Source organism: Brassica rapa, chromosome A01 (genome assembly GCF_000309985.2).
Source record: "Brassica rapa cultivar Chiifu-401-42 chromosome A01, CAAS_Brap_v3.01, whole genome shotgun sequence".
NCBI classification, from domain to species: domain Eukaryota; kingdom Viridiplantae; phylum Streptophyta; class Magnoliopsida; order Brassicales; family Brassicaceae; genus Brassica; species Brassica rapa.
The window spans coordinates 28,021,748-28,041,122 of record NC_024795.2 but is presented as its reverse complement, the minus strand read 5'-3'; the positions used below and the strand labels follow the sequence as shown (position 1 = coordinate 28,041,122).

Here is a 19,375-nt window from a genome sequence, read left to right as displayed (position 1 = left end):
GTCAACGACGCGTTTTCTTAGGTTTGAAAAGTCGGCAGATTATTGTGTTAAGTAAGAAGAAGTTTGTTAACATTCAATTAACAAAATTTGAATTTAAATATATTCACCGACATTTATTGTAGCTTCGGACATCCAACAATACTTATACGTTATTAGTCCATTGGTACATTTATCCTTTCTGAACTTGTTTATCAAACCTTATTTTTATTGGGGTTTTTTTTATCAAATTTTTGTTGGTTTCAAACCTGATTATCCAACAATACTTATACGTAATTAAGAGATGAGAGATTAATTAGTATAACGTGACAATTGCAAACAGCTGTTGAAAATTAAAAATAAGAGAGGAAGAAGCATATGGTTAGAAGTTTATATAAGGGATAAGTAGTCCACTGGTACATTTATCCTTTCTGAACTTGTTTATCACACCTTATTTGTTATTGGTTTCAAACCTGATTATCCAACAATACTTATTCGTAATTAAAAGTTGAGAGATTAATTAATATAACGTGACAATTGCAAACAACTATTGAAAATTAGAAATAAGAGAGAAGGAAGAAGCATATGGTTAGAAGTTGAAGATGGCAGCACCACTTGAAGGCTTGGAGGCAAAAAGGTAAAGCTCCATATCTTCTTCCTTCACCACTCCTTTCTCTATCCTCTTTCTGTAGTACTTCTCCTGAAACATTCCATTTCTTCTAAGATTAGTATCATCCTAACAAAACTATAGTCTTAACAACCATGTTTGTTACCTTGACTGTATCAATGAACCGAGAGACATTAGACTCCTTAACCAAGGACACGGTACAGCCTCCCCATCCAGCTCCAGTCAGTCTTGCTCCAAGTGCTCCATTATCCCTTGAAACTTGAACCAGTTCTTCTAGCTCCGGGCAACTTCAAGAATCAAATTAAGTTAAACAATAATCAATATCTCATTCATTGGTATCACAACTAACACTCGTTCTTTAAAGTGTATGTACCTGCACTCGTATAGGACACTGCAGCTGTAATGGCTTTCGTTCATGAGATCACCAAGTTTCTTTAACTTTTCTTCATCACTGCACAGTTGAATGTTTCAAGGTCTCGAGTTAGGTTCAAACAAAAAATTATGGTGAAAAATGTTCTGACCTTAAGTTTGAATAGACAGTATCCTTGAAACCATGAACCCTCCGAGCTTCAGAGTAAACGTGTGCAGCTCTCTATTTGATCATTGTAAGCAGAGGAGTGCCTTGTTGTTAAGACTTTAAAGGGTAACAAATAACACAATATTCCACAGGGTTTGTAATATTTTACCTGATGCAATTTGAAATGCGTTGCAGCATTAAGTACAGCTAAAGATGTTGGATCATTGTTCAATACTGATGGTAACTTCTCCTCGACGATTTTCTCAATCTCCTCGGCCGTATATGGTTCTTCTTTCAGATATTCCTTCACAGCTAGAACAGGATCAGATGAGCCACGATCACCAGCAAATGAAACACATAGTCCCTCCACATCAGAGAGAGTCTTTACTTTTGATATTGCTTCTTTTGGTTCCATTCCAAGCTTAATGCCAAGTATGATCTACAATGCCACATGCTAGATAGAATCATGTTTAGTTTAGGAAACAATGCTGAAGAAAAGTTATGCTATGACTTACCGAAGCAAGTCGACATTCAACAACCCTGTTATTATAATTAGTAGCAGCTGTGACAGCCTTCTGAGACTCTGCAAGAGAGTGTGCAATCACAAAGCTACCTCCATCAGGGAGTTTCACATCGGTTGCACGGACTGGGTTGAAGTCAATAAGCTCAGCAAATCCAGTTTTAGCCATTATAGAGATTGCCTATTGAAATACAAAAAAAAAAATAACAAAGATAATTTTTAGGTCTAGTGGTAGAAAGAATGATGAATTATTTGTAGAAAGTTTCTGACCTGGTCCATCCCACCAGACTGTGTTCCAATGTGCCGTTCGCATTCACATGTAAGTTGTGCAAGTTCTTTCTAAAAGCAAGGAACTTAGCCAATTCAGTAAACAACAAAGAGAGCTGTGAGGTTTCTTTCATCGAAGCAAGAGTGAGTAATAATACCTTTTCAAAGTTCTCACCAAAGACAGACATAATAGCAATCATTGATGAGCAGACAAAGGCAGCAGAACTTGACAATCCAGAACCTAAATTAAAAAAAGAACTCCAGTTTAAAAAAAAAAATCAGGGTGAAATTATATAATGATGCATATATAGTGGGAAGTAGATAGACCTGTAGGAACAATGCCATCAACAACCACATCAAGTCCAACTGGTGAATCAACATTCACCCCTTTTGACTTTGCATACTCATGGAACCCTTTGTACCTGTAAGAATCAAGAAACATAAGGCAGCTCAAGAAAGAAGAAAATGAGATCTCTTAGTTGCAACTGATTGAAAAAAAGAGGAGAACCCTTACGCGCAAATGAAGTAATGACCCCATTTGTGATTCTGCAAGTCAATTTCCTGCAAAATTTGACCATAGATGATAAGGCACCAGTACTATATCATTCCCAAAGCTCTACTCTTTTGTGTGACAAACATAGCAACATGAACTTTTTAAGCCCATATCCATCTCTTCCTCGATTAGTACCATATTGTCCACTTGATAACAAGGAGAAGATAATAACCTGGTGAGGATCAGCAGGATAAGTACACATGGAGTACTTATCATTAACGTTTGCGATCCGAAGCTGATTCTGACCTTCACGTTTTCGAATAGCAATAATGGTATCCTGACGAATAGCCATTGGCAAGACAGAGTATCCCTCATAGTCTACGTGTTCTCCAATCAAATTCACTCTTCCTAAACTCAAAACCATACACACAGAAACCATCTATTTTCAGAAACTAAGCAAACTCGATCCAAAAGGTTAAGGCTATCTAGAGATCATATGATCTCGTTTGCCTAAGCCATGCATCGAGAGAAAGACAGAACAACAGAATCTCGTTATTACCGGGAGAACGAGCGAAGAGTTGGGGAGAAGCATCAAACACTTGGTTGAATTTGGATTTCAAAACGTCGAACCGTGTCTTAGCTTCATCGAGCTGAGATCCTTCGCCGTAAACAGGTTCAAGGGATGAGAAGATCGGGACAGAAACTTCTTCTTGTTTCGCCATGTCTTTGTCGTCGTCTCTGTTAACACTTGTCACGAAACGTCTTCTTGCCTTGCGTTATTAATGTTTAATATATATCCACCGATGTAGTTTATTAGTTAGATCCGTTACGGAAGATCTCTCACATTTATCGAATTATCTTTCTTTTCTTTTTTGGTTACAACAAAAGAATGATATTCGTGAATATTCACGTATCTTACTTATCCAAAACTATGGATAATTACACTAATTCTGTCTTTTTCTTGTTTATACAAGATATTACTCAAATATACGACACTATTTAATTAAGGAATTGTTACAAAAATTGTCATTTTTATTTTATGATCTACTTATAAGTTAACTCTGAATAATCTGACAAGAGAATATGTTATAGAAAACTAAACCATGATTAGAAAGTTTTATTTGAAACAATCTAAGGGTATGAATGGTGAGCAATGAACGACGAGGAACAAATGTATTCCTTAACATTCCTTAAAAAGTCATCATTCATAAGGAATAATTTTTTCTTCTCATTCTCTACCATTTTTTTTGTAGAAAAATAAAGAACAAATTAATTTCTTGTTAAATATGGGATGAAATAACCATTCATTTTCATTCTTGTAATTCAGTTCCTCTACGTTCTTTTCCTATTCGTTCCTCTTGTTTCCAGAATGGTTAATGATCACTAGTCGGAGATGTATTTGTAACAATCTTGAATTAAAAAAAAAACTAATTTACAGGATTTCCATGGTGGAATACAAGGGGACTGAAGTATTTATCCTATAAACAGAAGATCCTGAACTGCAATTTTAATCATGGTTGTATTATCTAAACATTTGAAATTTGAAATATATACTCAGCTATATAGTTCCAGGTCAAGGTCCCGATGACTAATCTAATTGTGCAGTTAACTTATAGAAAGAAAAATATACAGGTCAATAAAACCATATAACTTAATTGACCATGAATATCTGAAAATATATTTTTACGTGTAAAAGAGATCAGTAAACTTTAGGGATGATTCCTATTAAAAGTACTCGAGTGATTATGAAGAAAAAAGAACTGATACTATTATATCGAGATTGAGATCAATCATGGATACACAAAATTCAATAAGCAAATGCCTCACTGGAAACCCTAAATATATAATTATTTTCACATCACTGATGGAGTCTTCGCCTCTTCCAACAGAAGAAGCCGGTTTCTAAGAGATCTTGAAACGCTTGGCTTCTTCTTCACAAGTTTGTTCAACCTGATCCTCATTTGCAAATCATTACATAAACCTCTGAAACGACCCTCAAGTTCTCGAGGATGATGCTAGAGCCTGGAGATTCTCGAGATTTTTATGGTCATTGTCTTTGGTAAAGCGCAAGAGGGTCTCGAGATTATTGATGAGTTGCGCTAAGGTCCAAAGAATTGAATAAGCACACAGCCACACACGTATTCCAACAAAGCTATGCATGTTTGCATTATCTAAAGCTGGAGGAGGTTTTTCACCTAGCTTTGAAATAACATATGAAAACAATTTTCCTACAATAGATAATAATAAGATGAAGCTAAAAAGGAAAGAAGAGGACAAGGCATGGTCACTCCCATGTGCTTCTTCATACTTTTCAAGTCACTTTCTATATATTTTTTAAAATTTTACTTTTGCTTTTGTCATTTCCTTCTTCTTGTCGCTTAGTCATACTTTGTGTTCTTCCTATGTATTGTAATGTACAAAAAAAAACAGATTCTATTACTCTAGTTGCTAAAGATTCATATATAGCACCAAAAATCGTATATTTAACCCACCGAGTGTTTGAAAGGGAACGTCGAAACGATATGTACGTACGTAAATGAATGTTGTAACTTAAACTATTGGCTACTCAATTATAAGGTATCATAGGGGGTTAAACATTTAATACAGGTTTTCTAAATAAACACGACTGGAATGAGTAGTCTATTAATCTGTGGTAACATCAACATGTATCAGTCAAAAAAAAAAAAAAAAAAAAAAAAAAAGAAACATCAACATGTAGACGATAAAAGAGGATTAAACAAACAAACTTTGTAGTGCATACATAGGATAGGTACAAGAGAGGGAGGGGCGCACAATAAAGTTGACTAGATGATTGAGTGACAGATCTCTCTCATCATTCAACACATCAATCACTCTCTAATGCATTCATTCGCATGCTATCGTATAATCAAAATCAGTGGTTACCACGTTAAGTATATACAAGTCTTGCATGTTGGTAATCACAAATCTAAAGAAAATTCTATTTCACATATGTACAAATCTATCTCTTGTTAACTTTAACGTATGTAGTAGTATACACATCCCATGTTGAAGGAATTAAAGTACACCAAAAGTTACATATGGTTTAGTCTAATCAATGTTCTAAAAATCGGTTTACGCAATGCCTAAATGCATATTTAGGGTATCTCCATCCCTACTCCATTTTTTCCTCTAAAATAGAATAAAAGTGAATATGGAGTAAAGAATGATTCAACCCAACTCCATATCTCACTCCATAATGAAGTTTACTCCATAAATGGAGTAATCTATTTTTTGTTTGTTTATCACTCCATTATGGAGTAAAAAATGGAGTAGGATTGAAGCAATTTTACTTCATTTTCACTTTTACTCCATTTTAGAGGAAAAAATAGAGTTTTACATTGAAGATACTCTTAGTCGATAAATTAGATCTAAACAAAACAATTTTTTTTAAAAAATTAGTTTAGGTGCTCAAAAAATTGATATAACTATATGCGTAAACAATAATCATCTAAAAAGCGACTATCCACCGTCAAACAATTTTTTAAACATCGAGTCTAATCTAGTAATATCACCATCTTATATGAGCTAAGGTTAAAGACCTACTTCCACCCAACTGCAATAACGTAGATATCAATTAATTAAAAAAACTAATACTAATCCCCTACGGTTTGAATCTTAATGGCAAAGATTTATCAATAATCATACACTACTAATACAAATCAACTTAGTACTTTACTTTGCTGGATTTGTATATCGTTAGTGGAGCTTTTGTTTAAACTCATTTCAAAAGTTACTTTAGTCATAACGAAGAAAGAAGAATCAAGAATACTTACACAGATTACACTCAAACGTATTATGTTTACATATATTAATATGAAAAGTGTTTTGGTGTACACAGAGAATGGTAGAATTTAAAATGACGATTTTAACCTCATCAAATCGGCGGAGGAGCCGAGCCTGAGCCGGAGAGAAGCTCAGCTAGAGACTTCATGGCTCTTACCTGCATCTCCAAAGCCTGGATGTAATCGGTCGCTTCTTCTAGAATAACCGGTACTGATTCTTTCTTGCAACCCGGAACTAACCGGCCGAGTACACGTACTTTCCGGTTAACCGTCGGTATACTCTTCTTATTCAGTTTCACAACCGTCACTCTCTGTTTCTTCCATCTTCTGCTGCTGCTGCTGCTACTTCCCGTCGTGATCACGGCCGGGATCGCCGCCGGTCTCGGCCGTTTCTGTTTCCGGAATTTGAGCTTGATCCGGTTAGCGAGGATCGCTCTGCTCCAGAGCGTCCTCCCGCGAGCGGAGACGGCGAGAGCGCGGTCGGCGGCTTCCCGGACGGCTTTCCCCCGCTTCTTCGCCGTCGGAGATGGTGTTTCGGCGGCGGAGGAGGTGAGGCGGACCTGCTGCAGCGCCTGGACCAACTTGGCGGAGTAGTTACGCTGCTGCTTCTCCGATCTCCATCGCCCGTGGCTCTCGCCGTCTCCGGCGGTTGCGGAAGCTGCGTTGTTTCTCCGAGACGATGCGGCGGAGGAGGAAGCGGATTGTCTCTTCTTTCTTCGAACGAGATCTGTAGGGCTTGAGTTTAGATAAGTAGGAGACGCCATAACCAGAGGATTTGAGCTGAAGAGAATATTGGAAGGGGGAAGGAAGGAGAGAAGAAGGATTATATAAAGGAGAAGAGAGGGATCACTTACCAAACGATGTCGTTTTGTTGTTGCTTGTTAATCTTTTTCTTTTTAATTATTTATTAAACACGCTAATATTAATGAAAATGATGGATTATATATAATTGAGTGGCTCTAGCCCATATATGGTTCCGGAATTATTAAGGAGATCAGTGTGACTTGAAGCAATGTTTTATGTATAGTTAAAAACGTTTATTCTCATGTGTTACTATTAGCATGATTATTAGAAAGAAAGTAATATGCAAAGTTTAATCCAATCATGAGTTTTTTTTTTCAGACATCATCCATAATCTAACAACAGACAGTCAACTGAAGACATAATGGTCACGTAACCTGTTCAATGTTTGACAAATTACTGTTGCGACAGGAAGAGGTGGTAAAATGCTTAGGACACAAGATACTATGTACTTCACGAACTAAACGAGGTTACATTTAATGCAGATATAGAAATGCTACAAGGATACTAGTGTGGGTAAGGCATCCATAATGATTGTTTGCTTACCATTATAGTTTGGGCTCAATCCTAATCTGGAATTGTTTCTTGCGATATAAGTTAAATGAGCTTATTTACATACAAAGATGTTTAAGAAGGAAGATAACCCTTTTGGTAATTTAAGAGGAAACCCCTAATATGCATCATAAAGGTCGATTCTTTGGTTACTGGAGGAGGAAGGTAGAGATTCAAATGGCATGACTACGTGTAATACAACTATTGGAGAAATCTATTTGTGACTTTCAGTGGTCGTTTAATGGACTGACAAGACAAAAGAGAGGGGCCAATGACTCAAACTTTGGATTTTGTATTCAGTGCAATGATTTCGTAAATGTTAAAAGTTTTACTTAAATACTACTTTATACCTAAAGTAAAATACCAAAACAAAATGCATGTGCTATGTAGGGTTAGTGGAATTGCCTCTCTTTAAGGCTTTTTCTTTCTTCCGATTTTGTTTTCCCTGTAAAGACCATTGGAATCGACTCGTCCATTCTATGTTTTTTTTGTATACATATAAAAATAAATAACTATAAGACTAATGAGTTTGTTGGGTGGCATTTGGTCCACTTATCTTGCAGAAAAGGAAGCCTTTCAACTTCTCCATTTGTAATGCCATAACCCATAAACATCTTCAAAGTAGCATTATAAAACTAGTTTTAAGAAAAAAACTTAGTTTATCTGTTAGAAATGAAAGTAAAACCACGTCATAAACTAATGTGGTAAGATTGTTCTGGAGTAAAATGTGAGGCTGGATAAGATGTTGAAAATCGAATTCATACTTTATTAGGTCTTAAGGGTTAATTTCTGTACAAGTTATGTAGCATATTCTCTGTACCTTAGAAAGGTATAAGTTACAATGATTGCACATGACAAATTAGTACTCCAGTTATCCACTAAAGGGCCACTTGCTTTAATATAAACTTATCTATTTCGAATTTAAGAATATCTTTTCGTTTTAAGATACTTCAATTCCTTCAATACTTCAGAATCTAGCCAAATTTATATACACAACACATGATCTTCTTCATCGGCTCATGACCAGTCTCGCTTATGAATTTAGTGAAAACAAAAACTCTTATTTTTAGCGGTTCGTATATAATTTTCATGAGCTTTATTTCATTGTCGTGGCAATATTCTAATCAAACGACATTGACCGGATTAAGAGGCTAACCATTAAACGTGGCTCTTATCCCTATGTAGAAAAGTACATTTGGAAAAGGAACAACCCTATAAGTCTATGATCTATGGTCTTATGCACCTAATAAATACTGTAATTTCGACAATAAACATGAAGTTTATCCATATTTTTTATAAGAATTAATTGTACCATGTATGGGGATGATACCATTATACATAGGATTCCCAGACATGAATACGTAAAAAATAAAATAAAAAGTGAAAGGAATTGGAAATCTAGAGAAGTGTTACACTAAAGAGAAAACAATTTTTCAAAGATGAACAATATATATGTATATGTTAGTTTCTGTTATATATGTTCTACGTAGGAAATGCAACTGATATAAGATGGATAATTGATGAGATAACGGATAATTGCCAATAGTTAATCAGTAATATTTGTTTTCGGTAATTTGAAATCAACAAAAAACTTCATCAGAGAATAATACGATAATACTTACTTACCTAAAGAATCTTTTCATATGTAACCTTTCCAGCTAATGCTTCGCTTCCAAATAAGTAGCTGAGTTTTTGGTCCCTTGTTTCTCAGTAGCCACGTCCTGTTTAAATAGCACAAATATAATTATTGTTAGATTACATTATAAGCATTTTGAAGCCTAACTCTTAAGTTGTTATCATCGGTAGAACCAACAATGTTGAGCAAAGGCGACATGTACATGAGAACCAATGAAACGTTCACTTTTGTGAATTGGGAAGCTGAATTTTCCAACGCACAAGGGTTATATAATTACCGGTTTTGATTGATACATGTGAAAAACAAATATATTTCCTAATGGGAACTCAAATTTCAAAACAAGACTTAGTTTCTCCCAAAGAATAGTCAGTCAGACGAATGAACTATGCAAATGCTACGATAGTTATGGGGGGAAAATGATACCAACCCTTGGTTATATATTCAGTAATAACAAAAAATGGTCATTCATGATCTAATCAATGTCAAGACACAAGGATAAGACCGATGTTTATTGACAAAAGAGAAAGGTAATGCCTCTCCAATAATTGGTGTGCCCACTAATTCAAATCACTAAGCCTGGATTTTCCTTTAATTACACAGAAACTTTACTTCAAAAGTAAACCAACAAGAGCTCCTTTTCTTTAACGCATGGCACATTAGTTTTTTGTTTTTCTGGTGTTTAGTGGCCTACTACTAGTCTCCAGTAAAAAAAAAAACAGTCTGGATTATTCTGTCATTCATTTTTCTTTATAAATAAAAAATACATGAATAGTTTCCAAATCCTAATACTTTGTATCATGATCCATAATGGAAAAGAAAACTTCCCTAATACCTCCAAGAGTTTATCCTAAAGATTAGTGAAAAATATCAAATCAAGTAATTACCCAAAAAACTTCACAGGCTGGACTTTGCATTGGATTTGTCTGGCCGAATATACTTAAAAAGTAAGGAACAGCTTGCATGATAATGGAATACAAAATGTTTGGGTGAGATCTAAAACCTATCAATTTGAGAAGTAGCAGAAAACAAGCCTGCCAAACACGTGAAACAGAGCTAAGAATGTTGCGCATCAAAGTAAGACTAGAACCTAGAGAGACATAAATGCTACAAAAGCCTAAGTATTGGATATGTGATGCAGAGAAGACTATGCTTTTAGCCAACACGAGTCACAATGATTACAAGATCAAATATCATATCATCTGTGCCAATAAAGTGTAAGGGATCACATTAATTGGTTAGGAATGAAACTAACCAGCAGCTTATAAGGCCTTCTTGCAGACTCACTATACCATCAATCTACCAATGGATCTTGAAAGATCACTTGGTTTGGGCCTAGCATGTGCTTAAGTTTAAAACTTCCTATCATAAGGGCCAAGGAAGTTTGAATGTCTAACAAATAAGGACTTCACTGAGATATTTGTATTACTTTTGCTAGAGAATGTGTCTCAACAATTCAAAAAATAATAAAAAAATAAAATTTAGAATTGTTCTATCCTTTGTTTGAAATATGTTATAGTGATGAAGTTCTAGAGATACTACAAACCAACTCAAGATAGATAACTTGAAATGACACGGCGTAGATTATGAAAGCAAGTCAAGATGCAACATTGGTAAAGTGAGTTACCTTACATTCATGTAAACTGATATGAATCCTTCAAGTTGGAAGTGGTCCATAGTAAGCAATCTTCTCTCCTGACCTGACGGAGACCACAATCGCAGCCAAGACAGCCCAAAGGATAAAAGCCAAAAGCAGAATGCGGAATTTGCGAGTAACAACTCCATCGAGGCAGTTACGCTCTTCATGATTCTCAGCTGAAGAGATCAGTTTCTTCAGGTCACTGATCTCCGAGCGCAAGGACTCCACAGAAGCAGGCAAGTCCACAATCGACTGAATCTGATCAGCGTCGATGTGAAAATCCTTATCAGTAACGGTTGAAACTGGAGATTCATCGGCCAGAAGAGAAATCTCCGGCGTTGATAACAGGCCTATGCTCGATCCTTGCACGAAACTCTGAGATACGCAACGTAAGATTCAAATAACTGCTCGGATTTGTTCTTATCCGTTACTAAGCACACATCGAATCAGACTCAATCGCAAACAGTAACGGATCTGAGAATCTCAGAAAACTTCGACGGAGACGAAACGTAGCTAAAACGCGAGAGGAAGCGTACCTCGGCTTCGGAATCGGAGATCGCGACGGAGATCTGAGAGATCGGAGTAGTAGAATCCGATGGATCCTTCGTGTTTTCCACTGACGCGTCGGAGAAGGTCGCGCTCTGTCTCTTCTCCGCAACCTTCAGTCAAGAGAAGGAAGTTACGGCGGAGGAAGGAGAAGAAGAAACGAAATGGAGATTTAAGGATTGATTACGTTGAAATTACCTTGCGATTCTTCGTCTCAGGATCCTTGATGAGTCTCTTCGTTGCGGGATCAGATGAGCGCGCAAAGTTTTTCCTGGGAATTTGAATTTCCTTCATCTCTCTCTCTCTCTCCAGAGCGGTTTTTAAATTTGGGAGTTTGTTAGTTTACTTTTCGCAACTGTGAAAAAATTTGAGCGGAAGATATTTGTAGAAGTAGTACGCTATCTTAATGGGCTTAATAGCCCAAAAGTATTTAATTAAGGCCCAGCCCAAGAGATCGACATATTAAACCGATGGTTTAGTAGTGGAATCGGAGTCCGGTTCGGTTTTGGCACTGTTTAACCTTTAGGGTTGCTAAAACTGAAGCTAGAACACTATCGAACCTTGAACACCTCCTCTCTATAGCCGGAGACTTCACTCAGAGAAACTCAAGAGAAGAGGTAGAAGCAATGGAGGGAGGAGAAGAAGCTGGAGCGGAGATAATGGTCGATTCAAAGGACTTACAGCAACAAAGCAAAGCTTTAGACAAGCTTACCGATCGCGTCGAGGATCGCCAGCTCGATTCTAATCGTGTTCAATCGGTTTGTTACTCTTTTCACCATTATCCCCCGACTAGTCTAAAATCTTTAGCTCACTTAGTAAAGAATTGATTGAGCTGACAAGGCTAATGTTCGTGTTTCAGGCTATGGCTTCGATTGCTGCTTCTAGGGAGGCTGATCTGAATGCTAAGAGATTGAGGTAAATGCTAAGAGATATAGACTGTATGTACTAGGCCTGCGACTTCGGTTATTTCGGGTCAACTCGGTTTCGGTTTCTCGGTTTGTCGGATAGTTCGGTGTGAGAAAAAGCTGCCGAATAAAACCGAATATAAATTTGGTTCGGGTCGGTTCGGTCATCGGTTAATTCGGTTCGGATATTCGGTTTTGCAAATTTGATGAAGCTTGTGGTTCTGAAGATGTGCAAGCGAAGTTGAAGAACCGTTAATGGTGGCCAGTAGAGAATGAACAAATTAAGGCTGAAGAAGACAAGCACGTGATAAAAACGTGCGTCATTTTAGTATAAACATTTGGGCCTTTGGTCATTTGATATGTTATATAATGATTTCAGTTATGAAAATATTTATTGATGGGCCATTTTACTTTATGAAACATAAGCTCAAATGTTCAATTAGTCTTTCTAGGTTTACGAAAATGGATCTAGATTGACAAAAGCGGATCGTCAACTACGACGGCGGAGGAAACGAACAATAAATCATTTCTGTCATATTCATCGCGTGAAAGTTTGCAGCAAGAGTTGTAGAAGAAGTCTACTTCATCGCGGCCTGGAGAGAAACGGTTAACTGGTTTTGATACAAGAATCTTCTGCATCGGAGGGGATGAATCACATAAGGGTTGCGGTTTCGGTTAACCGTTCGGTACATCGAACCGAACCGAGCCGAACCGAAAACCGAATACATTTGAGATGTCCGCCGATCGGTTCTGCCTTAATAACCGAAGTGAAACCGAAATGACCAAATCTCGGTTCGGTTCGGTTCGGACATTTCGGTTCGGTTATAAATCCCAGGCCTAGTATGTACAATGTCTATGTAATTTGCTGTTGGTACACGTGTGACCAGAAGAATGAATGTCATAGTATCGCTTTAATTCTTCACGTGACTCACATCTAGATATAGTGTTGGCGCCAGATATTAATTAGTACGATGTCATTTACGAGTTGATTTTTTGTTTAAGATGTGTGTGTGAAGATAGGATGACTAGATTTGTCAAATATCATCTTTTGCGTCTTATGTATTTGATTGAGATTTTGACAAGTTGGTGAAACTTTATATGCAGGGAAAAGGAACTGGCTTCTGTTAAGATCAATGCCGCAGATGTTGAGCTCATTGTTAACGAACTCGAGGTTTAGCTTCTTCCTTTTTTTTTTCATCACTAGCTGAAACATTCGTTGTTCTTGTGGCCGTCCCCTAAAAGTTTGAAGTTTTGTCAACATTATAAACGAGCAGCTAGAGAAGAATGTGGTGGAGAGAACTTTAAGGGAGCACAAAGGCGATGCCGTTGCTGCGACCAGGGAATTGCTTTCACGATATCCTCTATGAATGGCCTTTTCCAGCTTTTACTACTTGCAGTTTCTTTTGTGTGTGAGGTTTGAGAACAAGTATCCAAATATTTAACTCAAGTTCGAAGTTTTAGTCTTCTTATCAATTTAAATCGGGCTGGTCTTGGAACTGTACTAAACTATGGGATATTATAGTAACAGAGGCACTTGCAAAGCAAAACAAAATATTCCGTTATTTCTGATAATTGCTAGAAAAATCCCCAATGATGTCGCAATATTCACACTCACAATTCATCTGTACAAACCATCAAATGGTTCAACCACGGTTGATCGCTAAATATAGTAATAATGATATATGCAAGTAGACACTCTTGCACACCTACCCAACGAGAGTGCATATACAAAGCACGTGACATTTTTGCAATCAACTTTCACATCAAATCCCTTTCACGCACTTCCTTTAAGCCTCTTCGATAGAAAGATATCAAAAACCAATCACCACAATTAATTAACCAACCTGAGCCAATACGTTTCTTTTTGGCAAGTTGTGTAATGACACAAACATATCACTTCCTGCTTTTAGAACCAGACCCACAATTCCAGTGGCTGCCTCAGCTCACCAGTCTCGTCCGCGTTGTAATTAAACCCACCCATTTTTTACTGCTCAAAAACAGATCAAATTCTCTACCTTCCTTTGTTTTCATGAACATCTTCCTGTCTTAAAATGGCGCCTTCAGGAACAAAAGAGTCAACTTCTGTTCACTTTAGTTGTCCTTGAGGGGGGAGTTGTCACGTAAAGCAGCACGACTAGCTTGGAGCTGTATTGTAGACTTTCTTTGCATCTCTCTTAGCTTATCCATCAGTTCTTGGAATGTTGGTCTCAGCTTTGTATCGCTACAGTGTTGGACAAACCAAAAGAGAAGCATAAATAAATGTCACCGTACCATTAAAGGCTATATTCCTCTAGTAAGGATTTAGTGGTGTTCAGTATGTGAAACTTTTACCTGTGCCAACAGCTCTCCATTAATGCGATCCACAAGGGATCAATGTCCTTTGGAATTTCCAGCCTCTGGTTCATGAACCCGACAGCTCCAATCACCTGCACATTTTTCAAATAAGTATCTCTTCACATTTGGTCTGTGTATGTGTACCGAAGTGCAGCAATTGGAGCATGACATCAAATTTGTAGAGATGTTGCAAAATAATATCCATATAAATTTGACTAGATTTATAACACATTTTCACTCGTATCTTTACACATTACACCATGTACAATGATTTTTATGGTTCTTATAGAGTTAACGTGAATTATTAAACAACTTATTTTGTAGATACAATTTTTCTTATTTTTAGCTTAAATGATATCACAGAAAATCTAGTTTCTAAATAAAATTTTCTCAAGTTTGAGATTTTTAGGACCAGTTGGCAAGTAGAGACGCTTTCTTCTATCTAAATAAAATGATACCTGCATAGCGTTGAGAGTTTCCCATGGGATCTTCTCGGTGGCAAGCTCCCAGAGAACTACTCCAAAGCTGTAAATGTCAGACCTGTATCAATGATTTAAGAATAGCTAGTTAGCATTGAAGGCTACAGAACAATTACGCAAAGGAATGTAACCAAACAGAACACGAGAATATACTTCTCATCAGCAGACTCATTTCGAAGAACTTCTGGTGCCATCCATTGAGGCTGCAGAACATGTAAAAAGGCAATCAAAAATCACAGTGAGAAGTTGGCTTATAAAGTCAGAATTCAAATCGAAAAGGAGCCTAGGGTTAAGTACCGTTCCCTTCCCGGACTTGGTGGTTAGGTATGTCTCATGCTTGATACGCGAAAGACCAAAGTCAGCTACCTGTTAAAGATGTCACTGTAAGTTGACGTTGTTTCTAGTTCCTTTTTGCAGGTCTGAGTCTCACTTTACCAGTTCATTCATTCACATAAAACGTATTGTTTATCTAATGCTTCGTTTTGGAACGCGATATAATTTTTATGAAGATAGAAAGTTATTATCCATCTGAATTACGGGAAAACAAAGGTATTTTAAGATGAATATCTTACTTTAACGGTCCAGTTCTTGTCTACCAGCAGATTTGACGACTTCAGATCACGATGGACGATGGGTGGACTACAATGGTGAAGATAATTCATACCGCGAGCCTGTGTAAAGAGAAAAGAAGGATCACAAAACAAATAACAAACAATATCAAATAGAGCATCCTCAGAAAATTGTCTACGTCCAATCGTCAATGATCATAAAAATGAAAAATTTTACACGTCAATCCAATGTATAACTATACTCACAATGTCCAAAGCCATATGGATACGCCGCCTCCAATCCAGTTTTGATGCATTCCTCTGTAGTAGGCGAAAGAGACTTCCACTGCAAATAGTAATTTGAATCATTAGGAGCATGGTTCAGAGACATGCTTGAAGGCCGAAGAGGCCAAAAAGTGAGAGCAGTAACTAAAAGAGATGAGACCAGACCGTGGAAGGAACTCGGACACTATACAGAGGCGCGGAGGTGAAGTCACAGCTCCCATAAAAAGCAGGACGTTAGGATGTCTAAGTCTTTTCATCAACAATACCTTCACACAAAAATACCAATATAAAGAATGAAAACTTCGACTTAGCTGTTTTCAGAAATGATCTATTATTCGATGCAATGCAGTTTGTAAGTGAGCATGCTTTAGTACAGAAAACTGGTGTAGTTGAAGAATCAATCTTAGTAATGTGATATGAAAGAGGTAAGATGTTGCCTCTACCAATAACAAATAAAGATGTCAAATATCTTTCGTCAAAACTACACTCAGAGCAATAATTATTGGCAACGGACTAAAAACAATACCTCCTGTCTAAAAGATTGTATAACGTCTTCTGAGTATTCTTGCTTGGAAAACACTTTAACAGCTACATCCTGCGGTAACATACCAGCTCTCAATAAGACAAAACTTTAAACTTGCAATTTTTTAAGCTATCAGGGAAGCGTGTATAAATATATGAAAAATGCATATTCTACAATATCACGAGCAGCCAAAAACTTACAGATCCAAACCAGAGACCGTGGTAGACGGTTCCACATGAACCTGTAAAATGGAAAAATGCATGTTAGCATAAGGGAGGCAGAATATCGCAAAAAAAAAAAAAATGTGAAGATACAAAGAATGATGTGTGGCAAATCTATTTAAGAGAATAGATCACCTTGTCCGATTTGTTCTCCAATTGTTAAATCCTCCCATAAAATTTCATATTCCAGACCATCACTATCCGCATCATCAATCTTGTTCATCACACTGCTGCTGGTACTTCCACAGCTACTAGCGCTGCTTGTGCTGGTTGCATTTAAAGAGGAAGACCACATACTACCTCCCTCATTATTTGTAGCCGGCTTATTACTTTCAAAGGCAAGGCTTTCAGACTTAACAACAGAGGAAGGGATAATCTGGCGAGTCTTATCTTTCCCTTGTCCATTTTGTACCCAAGGCCATACAGAATGAGTTGGCCTTCCTTTTGAACCTTCCTGCTCATTCCCTTTCCACGGCCATGACAAACCTTTCTTAACCATCCATTCTTCAGCTTTTGAGGTGAGAACCTTATGGATCGCAGGCTTTTCATCGCTCTCATCACTGGAATCTTTAAAGGGCTTCGAATGAAACTTTTCTTCGTTACATGTGAATACACCAAAAGGAGACTGGACAAAATCCCCTCTTGGCGTGCTGGCACCACTTGACGCTGCATCGTCCCTGTGGTCAGAGTGAGTAGCACCGAAGACCCCACCATGATCCGAATGATGACTATCCCCACTGCCACCCTCGGAGAGTGTAGCACTACTACTCTCACCTGCTCGCATTTTCGACCTTACCTTGTTGCTCACCTTGGACGCCTGCAATTTCAACACTAGTCAAAAATACGCAACAGCAAAAACAAAAGGTGAGAGTAACACGCAACCAACAATTAAACTAACCAAATTTGATATCTTTGACGCTATAGCAGTTTGTATAGGCTGGTCAGAGTCAAGACCAAGTTTCGATATAACAGCTTCTTTGGAGTCCAAACCAAGCTTAGAAGCAAAACTATTCCTTGCAGTTACAAAGCTCGTTTCACCTTCTTCCGCCTTTAACTTAGCCAAAGAGATCCTCGGGTTCAGATACGGCGCCGTGTTACTCGTGATACAAATGATCCCTATAAGAGTCCCGTCATCATCATAAAACGGAGAACACGTAGTCACAGCTGAGAATCTCTCCCCTGACTTACTCTTCACAGGAAACTCCCCTGTCCAGCTCTCTCCACGGACGCAACGCCTAGCAATATTCATAGCGAAAGCAGCGTCACGATCATCCGCAATAACGTTAATCGGATTCTCCCCAAGTGCTTCTGCTGCAGAGTAGCCATAAAGCTTCTCCGCCATAGCATTCCTGAAACAATCATACAATCACCAAATGAACAATGCAGACACCTTCAATACATGAATCTAACTTAACATTCTATATTTGTTAGAGGAATCGAAGAAGACATTCTGTTATTCTGTTACAGAGTCAGTTACTCTGTTTACATATACAGAGGAACCGGTTTAATTACTAAACCAAATATACAATCCCGGTTAACTCTGATAATATTCCAAACCAATCCTCGATCAATTTCACAAGATCGAACCTACTCACCAGAAGATGATTCGCATGTTTAGATCGAAAGCGTGAACAGCTTGCGCCATCGATTGCAAGATATTCAAATACTGTTTATCAGTGAACTTCCCAGCCGACGGTCCGCCGCCGCCGCCGCCGGGACCTCCACCTACTCCAGCTCTCAGATTGATCGGACCTTGGATACGGCTGTCCTTGCGCAACGGCGAGGCGTGGCGAAACGACGCGGCGCCGCTCTTCCTCCAAGACGGACCTCCGTCGCCGCCGATGTTTCTCCGCGGCGGACGATGCGGAGAGACCGAATGCGATCGCTGCCGAATCTCCGTGGAGACCTTGAGCCTCGACATCTCCTGCTTCAGATGCTCCTGATTTTCCTCAAGCTCGAGTATCTTCTTGAGCAGCTGTTCCGCGGGTGGAGTCTCCATTGTTCGATCGAATCTGGAGCTGAGCGAGTTGAATCGGGGGATCGTTCGAGTTGAATCGGAGGAGAGGAAGAATCTGTTAGAGAATCGATTTAAGGAATGGTTTGACTATGGATGAGGATGTGTTGACTCTCTCTCTCTCTCTCTAAGCAGAAAGATAGAGAAAGTTTTCTCTCTCTCTCTCTCTAGAAGAAGAGAAATGGAATTGAAGAAATGGTCAACAATAATGGAGGACGCTTTCTTTCCCCCTCGCTTATCTTTTCTTCTCTTTTGATTCGCTTTTCTACTTGTACACTTTTTCATTTATTTTATTTTTTATTTTTTTATTTTACTATTTTGTATTATTATTCTTGATATTGTCTCCAGTTTCCATTTTTGATAAAGCAGCATTCAGGAACAAAAATTACCAAAATAGCACACATTTAATAAGAAGACACTAAATTACTCTAATTATTAAATCATACTCCCACCTACCTTTTAATAATAAATCATAAATCCTAATAAAATAAAACCAACCAAAAAATAAAATACATTTTTTTTATCTTTTATTAAAAGATATTTATCTAATTGTGTGGTTAATTTAATTTGAAATATTTTAGATTAGATTGCTTGTACGAAAAAACTGAATTAGATTGTAAAATGTTGATTCATTTTAAATTAAATAATGTTATTTCCATTAATTTTTTAATATGCTTATAAGTGAGATTTC

General features: G+C 37.6%; 5 protein-coding genes across 6 annotated transcripts; 1 reads left to right on the top strand and 4 right to left on the bottom strand.

The window, feature by feature from the left end:
* Window positions 1-351: 351 nt before the first annotated feature.
* On the bottom strand, window positions 352-3,466 carry LOC103849843 (galactokinase). The gene is made up of 12 exons (XM_009126563.3): window positions 2,961-3,466; window positions 2,634-2,809; window positions 2,423-2,469; window positions 2,236-2,330; window positions 2,067-2,149; window positions 1,912-1,980; window positions 1,637-1,822; window positions 1,291-1,560; window positions 1,126-1,196; window positions 978-1,055; window positions 750-891; window positions 352-676 (listed from the first exon to the last, which is right to left on the bottom strand). Exons 1-12 carry the CDS (start codon window positions 3,121-3,123, stop codon window positions 566-568), a joined length of 1,491 nt encoding a protein of 496 aa, XP_009124811.1. The 5' UTR covers window positions 3,124-3,466; the 3' UTR covers window positions 352-565.
* Window positions 3,467-6,137: 2,671 nt separating this feature from the next.
* Window positions 6,138-7,859, bottom strand: LOC103849832 (transcription factor bHLH148). Its single transcript, XM_009126557.3, has one exon. The coding sequence runs from the start codon at window positions 6,966-6,968 to the stop codon at window positions 6,297-6,299; it is 672 nt and encodes a 223-aa protein (XP_009124805.1). The 5' UTR covers window positions 6,969-7,859; the 3' UTR covers window positions 6,138-6,296.
* A 1,203-nt stretch (window positions 7,860-9,062) lies between these two features.
* LOC103849807 (protein SINE3) lies at window positions 9,063-11,754 on the bottom strand. Of its 2 annotated transcripts, none has more exons than XM_009126541.3 (4): window positions 11,574-11,754; window positions 11,366-11,488; window positions 10,818-11,204; window positions 9,063-9,278 (listed from the first exon to the last, which is right to left on the bottom strand). In XM_009126541.3, the coding sequence occupies exons 1-3, from the start codon at window positions 11,667-11,669 to the stop codon at window positions 10,848-10,850; spliced, it is 576 nt and encodes a 191-aa protein (XP_009124789.1). In that variant the 5' UTR covers window positions 11,670-11,754; the 3' UTR covers window positions 9,063-9,278; window positions 10,818-10,847. The 2 variants fall into 2 exon arrangements, with proteins under 2 accessions (XP_009124789.1, XP_009124792.1); XM_009126544.3 differs by having other exon boundaries at window positions 10,823-11,204.
* A 140-nt stretch (window positions 11,755-11,894) lies between these two features.
* On the top strand, window positions 11,895-13,833 carry LOC103849823 (huntingtin-interacting protein K). Its single transcript, XM_009126551.3, has 4 exons — window positions 11,895-12,133; window positions 12,235-12,290; window positions 13,385-13,451; window positions 13,555-13,833. Exons 1-4 carry the CDS (start codon window positions 12,002-12,004, stop codon window positions 13,645-13,647), a joined length of 348 nt encoding a protein of 115 aa, XP_009124799.1. The 5' UTR covers window positions 11,895-12,001; the 3' UTR covers window positions 13,648-13,833.
* Window positions 13,834-13,871: 38 nt separating this feature from the next.
* LOC103849798 (serine/threonine-protein kinase PAK 3) lies at window positions 13,872-18,937 on the bottom strand. Its single transcript, XM_009126534.3, has 13 exons — window positions 18,266-18,937; window positions 17,569-18,019; window positions 16,806-17,487; window positions 16,650-16,690; window positions 16,453-16,521; window positions 16,092-16,192; window positions 15,909-15,987; window positions 15,666-15,764; window positions 15,391-15,459; window positions 15,247-15,296; window positions 15,073-15,154; window positions 14,612-14,706; window positions 13,872-14,501 (listed from the first exon to the last, which is right to left on the bottom strand). Exons 1-13 carry the CDS (start codon window positions 18,667-18,669, stop codon window positions 14,372-14,374), a joined length of 2,352 nt encoding a protein of 783 aa, XP_009124782.1. The 5' UTR covers window positions 18,670-18,937; the 3' UTR covers window positions 13,872-14,371.
* Between the last annotated feature and the right edge of the window lie 438 nt (window positions 18,938-19,375).